This window comes from Culex pipiens, chromosome 1 (genome assembly GCF_016801865.2).
Source record: "Culex pipiens pallens isolate TS chromosome 1, TS_CPP_V2, whole genome shotgun sequence".
NCBI classification, from domain to species: domain Eukaryota; kingdom Metazoa; phylum Arthropoda; class Insecta; order Diptera; family Culicidae; genus Culex; species Culex pipiens.
The window spans coordinates 107,904,969-107,914,164 of NC_068937.1; the positions used below are offsets into that span (position 1 = coordinate 107,904,969).

Genomic DNA, 9,196 nt, shown 5'->3' on the forward strand with positions numbered 1-9,196 from the left:
GAGTCGGAGTCGCAGAATTTCTACAAAGCGGAGTCACTTTTCGGCAAAGTTGTTTCCTGGAACACATCACGCAGAGCTTTTGCACCAAGATTTTTGTGACAGACATTTTAGTATCTTCAAAACTACGGGAGCCGAGGGGAACGACAGTAATCCATTGAGCTCTAATTGTGATGATTTCATGCCATTTTCTTAGATGATATTCGATTACACAGGATTTGATTGGTCGATAAGATTTAATAGATTGCATCGGATTTGGTCGGATTTGATCGGATTTGATACGATAAAATTACGTTTGGCTTACTTATTTTTTAACGTGTACGACATTTTGACGTTTGACCTCATGCCAAAATAGAGAAAGCGAGGGAAAAGTTTGGAGGCCAGTTCTATCAAAGAAAAAGCGGCGTGAATCTGTCCGGAGCAGGAGGAAGGCCACGGAACATTCTCTCGGGTTGCGCGTGTCCAAGTGGGCGGCCAGCGCCACGGAACAGTCTCTCGGTGGCAGGCAGGACGCGACGACGATTTCCGCCCAGTTTTCTTTGTGTAAGTTTGTTTGGATTTGATTCAAGAACCCTATGCTTAGTCGTTGACGATTGATTTTTTTTGCAGGACTGCGCGAGAAAGCCGTGTGAATCCGCCCGGAAGCTGTGAGCCACGGAACATTCTCTCGGGTTGCGCGTGTCCAAGTGGGCGGCCAGCGCCACGGAACAGTCTCTCGGTGGCAGGCAGGACGCGACGACGATTTCCGCCCAGTTTTCTTTGTGTAAGTTTGTTTGGATTTGATTCAAGAACCCTAAGCTTAGTCGTTGATGATTTTTTTAAGGTGCAGAACGTCGGACATCGTAGTACGAAAAGCTGCACATCGATCCACTGTGGAATGGACAATTTCTGGAAAGAAATTTCGCAAGTCTGCGGTCCTGTTTCGTCAAGGATACGGCTAATCCTCGAAGAAGTAGGCTACATACACTCTGGGTTAGCTCATTTAGAAGAAGCTGAAATCGCAGAAATCGAGAACGCCGTGCGGTCTTTCCCACAAACATCAGAGCGATCGGAAGCCGAGTGGCAGCAACTGCTCGGATTCAGGAAACCACTGAGACAGTTTCAGTTTCTGTTGGGCGAGCGGAGCTTGTTGAAGGAGGTGAGCCGTTGTGTGCGCGAACATGGCATAGCAAAATTTTGCAAGAAATTGCTGCAGCAAGATTCCGCTTCGAAGCCGGTTCCGCGTGTGCTGGAGCAACAGAACGAGGCTGTACGGCGAAAGGTTGTTGAGTATTACGAGAGCATGTGTGTACACAGTTTAACAGTTTAAGTTTAAATCAAACTAATTAGTTTAATTTACAGGTGTTCTGACCAAGACAGTCAACATTTGTTGGCCTTCTCCTCGAAACTCCCATCCATGCAGGTCCGCGTGTCCTCCGACGAGTATGGACTTAAAGCCGATCTCGAATGTCCTCTTTGCTCGACCGTTTTGCTGATCCGTCAAGAAAGAACTGGGTCGTGGAAAATTTCTAATTTCACGGCCCATATCCGAAAGCATCATTCCGATCAACAGCACACGACGACATCGGTGAGGGCAAAGAAGAAGCGACCCAACAACAGGAACGATTCAAGTGGGCCATACTACAAAAGCCGGCATATTAACGATCAACCTTCTGGCAGCTCCTATTCCGGAGACTTTGTTGATCTTTGTACAGAAGATGACCAATCCAACCGCCAGCGCGAAACTTTGTCGAGTTTAATTATCGAAGTTTTCCAGCAGAAGAAAGAACAGTGGGAAGAAAATCAGTATTTCGAGGAGCATCAGCAGCCCGAAGATCAGCAGCAGCTCGAAGAACCACAACACTTCGAGGACCAACAGCAGCTCGAAGAACCACAGCACCTCGAGTATCAACAACAGGTTGAGGAACAAGAACAGGTCGAGGAACAAGAACAGGTCGAGGAACAAGAACAGGTCGAGGAACAAGAACAGGTCGAGGAACAAGAACAGGTCGAGGAACAAGAACAGGTCGAGGAACAAGAACATGTCGAGGAACAAGAACAGGTCGAGGGACAGCAGCGAGAAGAACAAGAGGAACTGCAGTGGGACGATCACCTGCAAGATAAGCACGAGCATCAACAGGGTTCAAACTTTTTAAACTAGATGGGCACTACAATGCGGCCGAAAGTAGTGCCACCGAAAGCTCGGCCAATTCCACAACGTTGGATCTTCTAGTTGAATGCCACAGTAGACTTGCAAACCGATCTGCTCAGGGACGACGATACAATGCCAAGGAGAAAGACTTCTTCACTTATCGATACATTCAGGGCGGAAAAGTCATGTACAACTTTGACAATGCCAATTCAATCTCGCCGAACGTACGCACCGTGCAGCGCCATTTAAAAACCATTAGCCATGGAGTAGAACCGGACCATTTGCGAATTGCAGATTTTCTGAACTTTTTAAAAAACAACAACCTCCCGAAAGTCTTCGTTCTCAGTGAAGATGCCACGAGAATAAGTGGTGGATTTGGGTACGATGCTTCCCGTGATCAGATTTTCGGTCTGGTTCCGCCAATGGATCAGCATGGTATGCCCATGAAGATGTTTTTTCCCGCTTCAACGCCAAACAAAGTACTCGAGTACATAAGGGACTATCCAGTAGGACGGAATCTCTACGTAACAATGGCTCAACCGTTGAAATCTGGTGCAGCGTCATTCTGTCTTATGTACACCTGCAGCGACAACAAGTTCCGTACCGACGATGTGCTTCGTAGATGGGCACATATTGATGAACAATGTGCAGAGAACGACTTGGACCTGGTTTGCAGAGCAGCCGACGGAGATCCGCGCATTGTTCCGGCAATGCTGATAGAAATGGGCATGCCATTTAGTGGCGAAAATCCGTTCGGATCGTGGTACGTGGCCAAGTTTGCAGTCCGTAAAATTTGTATGCAAGACCCAACACATGACCTCAACAAGCTGAGAATGCGTCTAATGAAAGTGGAGAAAAGACTTATCCTCGGTAAGTCTACAAAAATACATGTAAAAAAAATTAAAAAAATTTAAAATTATAAAAAAAATTAAAAATTTTAAATTATTTTATATGCCACATCCCCGAAAAGACACTTCCCCTAATAGTCATTTCCCCGGATTCCATTTACCCGAATTTCCCGTTTCCCCTAATCGTCCACATCCCCGAAAGTCATTTTCCCGAATAGGCCACAATCCCGAATGCCACTTACCCGATTAGTCATATCCCTGAACTGCCGTTCTACGCATAATTGTCCCATGTCAGTTTTGGACGATTTTGACTTTATGACATTTTTAAGTTTAGTTTGATGTGTACTCTAAGAAAAACACATAAAATCTGGTACTTTGTTCGGAAACTCATTAAAAACAACACCAAGTCTGTTTGTCCCATCGTTAAACTTCTACGCATAATTGTCCCACCTAGTATTTTCTTACACGGAATCATTAGTTTTACGAAGCATTATGTCTTGTTCACCTGTTGGATAGCAAGAGAATCATAAATAAGGGTGATAAACTACTAACTGGGGCGATTAGGGACACATAAGGCGAATAGGAACCCACGGGACAATTATGCGTAGAAACACAGAAATCGGTCGAATAATTTCAATCGCGTTTTTCTCAGTTGCACTTTTTTGAACATGGGACAATTATGTGTAGAACGGCAGTGAATGCCATTAAAATTTTCAGAAATTCAAAAAATTTTAAAAAATTTCAGAAATTTTGTAAAAAAAATTAAACAAAATTTAAAAATCTAAGGAAATTCAAAAGTTTTAAAAATTCAAAAAAAATTAAAAAAAAAAGCTTAAAAAATAAAAATGTTTAAAACTTACAAAACATTCAGAAATTTTACAAATTTCAAGATTTTTAGAAATTTCAAGCTTTTTAAAATGTTCAGAAATTCAAAACTTTCAAAAATTTTTAAAAAGTTTCAGAAATTTCAAAAATATCAAATAATCAATTGTTAAGGGCATTTAAGAGGGCGTTTAAGAAAAATTAGCAGAAGAAACCTTGGAAGAAACATAAAACTAAAAATAATGATGGGCTTTTAGACGTGCTTCGATTTAAAAAATCGCCAAAAATCAAATTCATCAAAAAACTCTTAAAATTTTAGAAAATTTTAGGGGTGGGAAGTTTTAATTGTCTAACGTAACTTTGGCAATGCTTTAATTTTTTTTAAATAGTTAAAATTTGTTAAATTTTTGATTTTTTTCAAAAACTTTAAAATTTCTACATTGTTTAAAAACTTTGAAATTTTTAAAATTTTGGAAGTTTTGAAATTATTGAAAGTTTTGAAAACGAGCTTCAAACCCATGTCGAGATTTTCGATGGTAGATCGAGAAATTACGATCGAATGATCTCAATACTCACTACTTTAATATTAAATTTAAATATAAATTTCTAAATGACTAAAATATAATAATATAATATAATATAAAATTTTGAAATTCCAGTTTAAATTCTATTTTTTAATTTAATTTTAATGAATATTCTAAAATTTTAAATTTCTATATTTTGTTTTTTTGGAGGTTTAGCAGCTTCATAGTTTTTTAGTTTCTGAATTTTGGAATTTTAGATGTTTTAGATATTAAGATTACTTTATTTTAGAATGTAGCATTTTAGGATATTAGAACAATACAATTTAATAATTTATGGGTTTAGAGTTTTTATATACAAGAATTTCGCTTCAATTTGTGATATTATTGTTCACACCTATAATCTTATTTTTCTGAGTACAATGGTCCTTTGTACGACCGAATAGGATTTAAAATGGATTATTTAATTAATTTAAAAAATCGCAATCAAGCACTCGGACACCTAGTTTCGAGTAGGAATCTCGCAATTGAGAACGCCAAGGTAAATAGCGAGCGAATAATTTGATTATGATTTTCAGTTTCTAAAATTTATTTCATTCAATTCAGTATTTTTCTAAAATTTAAAAATTAAGAGTCTTAGTATTGATTTTCTTACTATTGAAGTTTAAAATTCTTAACTTTCTCAAATTCCAAAATTCTATACTTTAAAAATTATTAAATCCTTAAATTCTACATATGTTTTGTTCAAAAATTGTAAAATTCTAAAAACAATTATCTTAATATCCAAAAATTCAATAATTCTGAACAGGAATTTATGTGAATTCAGTCAACACCATGATAAAAGATACCATTTTGAACATTTTTTTTATTATTTCTAGGCAACCTGACGATATCCAGTGTACATCTACGAGAACTGATGAAACTCAACCGGGACATACACGGATTATTCCCATCAGATTTGAGCTGCGTGGATAAAATGAAGTTTAGACCGGTGGAAAAATTAATTCACCCACGAGTCGCTGATTCACTCCGTTTGCATGTTCCGGATGCAAAAGGAACTGCTGTTTATTTAGACGTGATGAGAATGTTTAAATCGGCATTCATGGACGCTGACTTGTCCCCTGAGCAAAGAATATTCAACGCTTGGTATGTTCAGTTAACATTTAAATTCTTCAAAATCAATAACATTATCTGTTTTGGTTACAGGACCTGTTTGTTTTTCTTTAGAGCATGGAGAAATTCATCAATTACAAAGCGAAAAACGGTTGAAAATTGTATCACCACGAACTGTTACTGGGGGATCGAAATCAATGCCCACGCCCTTATCAACTTCACCGTGTTGTGCAGAGAGAAAAACTACGAGTTTGATATAACCTTGCTGCAAAGCCAAACCTGCGAGTCCTTTTTCCGAGCAGCCCGATCTTTTACCTCGACTGAGTCAACTGTCGTAAATTTCAACATGCAGACATTTGAATCACGTCTAAACCGAATCGAGGCAAAGATTGGGATTATGCACAGCAGAAAAGACGATTTTATATTTCCGCAGCTGAGAACTATCGACGAGCAGCAACCAGAACGAGGACTTCCGTCGGATGCAACAATTATAGAAATTGTTGAAAAAAGTCAAGCTGAGGCAGTTCGTTTGCTGAAAATCTTCGAGCTGGATAAACCTGACTTTTCAGAAAGCATTTATATCAGGGAACCGAAAACCAAGCGCGGCGACAATGCCAACTTTGAATTCGTTGCTGTGCCTGAACATTTCGAACAAGAAACGGGCGTGGATGTGTTCGATATAGAAGAAATCAACATGAACATTTCGTCAGAGCTGCACGTTAAGGACTCCAAGGATTGTAACAGTCGCAACACATTCAAAATTAGAGATAAGAGTGGAAAAGTGGTTGATGTCAAAAAATCTACATTCATTTGGATGTTGAAGGAAGATGTTGATAGTAGAGTTTCAACGGATCGGGTTCACCGATTCAACGAGAAGAGCAACAAGGAACCAATTGTGTTGGTTCACGAAAATCAAATCCGCGAAAACGTTGTTGTTGGAGAATGGCTTTTAATTAAGTTCGATAATTCATTCTTAGTAACTAAAGTGTACCAGTTTACATACTTAAGTGGGAAGCGGAAAGCATATTCTGGACTGACGGCCCCGGTCGAGGCACCTGAAGGCGTTGATAGGAAAGGAATTGGACTCAGAGGAAACTTTTTTGATTTGATCTACATAGAAGGTGAATACCGGTTGGAAATGGTTGAGAAAAGTGAAAAAATGTGCGTAGAAATTGAAAACTATGTATCCCATCTGGAAAAACCAAAATTCACCTCACAAGGGTTTGTTATCTACTCTGGAAGATCCGCTGATTACCTTAGTTCGAAGATTGTTTAGAAAGAAGCACTAAACACTAACAAATACATACATAAAAGATATACATAAACAAAACATTAAACTGTTCTTTTTATTATTCCCATCTCACTTAATGGCTCTTCTGCTATGGTATTTTTTATATATTTCTGTGGCATTGTCCCATTTACATTGTTTTGTTTGATTTGTCATGTAAATTGTTACTGATTTTACTATAAGAAAGGCCTTTTTTTCATCTCGATTTATTATACTAATGTTTATTTAGACTCAAATCAAACAACCCATAATTATTTAAAATATAAGTTCTACTTTGATACGCTATTTGAAACTTTTTTTTAATGATTTTCAACAGTATTTAGATTGAAGACCAACTAGAGCAGCGATTCTCAACCTTCTTCTAGGCTGGTACCCCCTGCCATGTAAATCAAGTAGGCCCGGTACCCCCGTTGAGAATCGCTGAACTAGAGGATTGCATATTCTGGACTGACGGCCCCAATCGTGGCACCTGAATGCGCAAAGGAAACTTATTTGATTATTTAGATTGACAAAATTGAACATTAACAAAATCCTCTCAAATCATAGCATCGTCTCGTCAGATTCCTCACAACTTTTGTTTCTTCATTATTGTTTTAAACTAGGCACAAGTGAAGAAATTCAGTCCTTAGTGTGGCTGCTTTAAGACATCGTCCAACTTTACCAATTTCCGGTTGTCCTCAAACTACTCTTTGTTGATGGCAAGGTTTACTGCTTTCCATTTCCAATTCCACTCATCCAATTTGCTTCCACAATCTAACCAACCTGTTTCAAAATAATTTAACTACATAATTCAACCGACCGCTCCGTCTGGAAGTGACCAAAGTTGACTGCCATGGTTCCATAGCACATCGGATAAAGTGGGAAGATTTCATTTGATTTGAATTCCACAATATCTTCAAAAAAAATGACAACAAACAACATCCATCGAATTGTTTACGTTGTTTAAAGAAAACTGTCAAAAGCGAACATCACAGATGTGCGAGGAGATGTGTTGGTTGTGTCGAGATGTTAGCAGATTTTGTCAGATGTAAGCCGCTATTTTTGATTGCTTCGGATTTCATCGGATTTCATTGGATTAAAGAAGATGTCTCAATTTTCGTTATTTCTTTCGGGATTCGATGATTTTTTATAAAATCCGGCTGTGTCGTTCCCCTCGACGGGAGCACTCGATATAATTTTTGATTCATCCCCTAAAGTACTGTTTACAGAATAGTTTATAGCAAAGTTTGACTATTTTTTTATAATCAGATTGTTGCAGGATTGGGTCTGTAGGTTAGACAATTAATAAGAAGACAACAACTTCCTTGGTTGCTGTGCACCCTTAAGGGGCTAAAAAATGACAAAAACTAAAACGCACCGATTTTACGGCTTAAATAGCATAGCATAGCATTGCATAGCATTGGTGTCTACCTGTAGATGCTACTCCGTTATTGACCAGGACCCCCAAAAATTGCTCCGCGGACCACAGATGAAAAGTAGGAACCAATCATCACCCCTTCGCAATATTCAAAGGTCCCTATCATGCTGATCAATACCGACGCCAGCCACCACCAGTGGTAAGACACGGGGAATTGGATGGGAATGTTAGCCGATACTAGAGTGATGGAGACCGCTAAATCGGCTGCGTCTCCGACAAAGTATCACATGAGTTTTGAGGGGCTAGTAAGATGGGTATAAGGATTCACTGTGGTAGGTGATGCGACCATAAGCAATTTGTTTATCGGTTGAAATTTTAAAAATCTTAGGCAGCCGGCTGCAGAAAGATACATAATTGATTATTTAAAAAGTTTTTTAATCGAACGCGTGCCAACCGAGCAGTAGTGCTATGGGATGGACTTATCAGTATATTTTTACTGTTTGTACAATTTAGATAACGCGAGCAAATTTCAAAAATAGTAAATAAAAGACGCTTTACTTTTCATTAATTCGATAGTTTGATGTTTTATACTAAAACTGCCAGTTTGAAGAAATAATTAAAAGTAAATCTTTCCCAGTTCCTGAGGGGAACACCCTTGAAGAGTATCGGGGCCGGCATTTACAAAGTGGATTCAGTGGCAGTTTTCAACTCAACTAACGTTAACATGTTAAAGTTAATGTTGACACTCCATAGGTTGCATTCCTAAGGTGTCGTTGATAAGGTCCAGCTTGTGACGATGCACTACCTTTCCTTTACTAAGCAACCGAATCCAGAAGAGAAACGATCACCAGTTGTGTTGGTCCGAGCCGGGATTTGAGCCCCGATCTACCGCTTACGAGGCGGAAGCGTTATCAGTAGGCTACGTGACTCGGTCACGTTTGATGTTTAATACTAAAACTGCCAGTTTGAAGAAATAATTACGTTCAACGAATATAAACGAAAAGAAAACAGGACACAACGCAACCGATTGTAATGAAATTAAAACAATAACTTAAACGAACTAAACCGGAGGCGTGCCTTCCGATCAACGATGATAAATCGAATCAAAAAATAAAAAAT

General features: G+C 38.7%; 1 protein-coding gene across 1 annotated transcript; it reads left to right on the forward strand.

The window, feature by feature from the left end:
• The first annotated feature begins 204 nt into the window (after positions 1–204).
• Positions 205–7,864, forward strand: LOC120425502 (transcription factor SPT20 homolog). The gene is made up of 5 exons (XM_039590052.2): positions 205–540; positions 607–760; positions 821–1,281; positions 1,339–2,998; positions 5,198–7,864. The coding sequence occupies exons 3-4, from the start codon at positions 875–877 to the stop codon at positions 2,135–2,137; spliced, it is 1,206 nt and encodes a 401-aa protein (XP_039445986.1). The 5' UTR covers positions 205–540; positions 607–760; positions 821–874; the 3' UTR covers positions 2,138–2,998; positions 5,198–7,864.
• The last annotated feature ends 1,332 nt before the right edge of the window (positions 7,865–9,196 follow it).

Coding starts and splice junctions, on each gene's coding strand:
- LOC120425502 (XM_039590052.2), top strand. CDS start 875: ATGGACAATTTCTGGAAAGAAATTTCGCAAGTCTGCGGTCCTGTTTCG. Junction 1,282..1,338: donor GTTGAGTATTACGAGAGCAT/GTGTGTACACAG, acceptor TTTAATTTACAG/GTGTTCTGACCAAGACAGTC.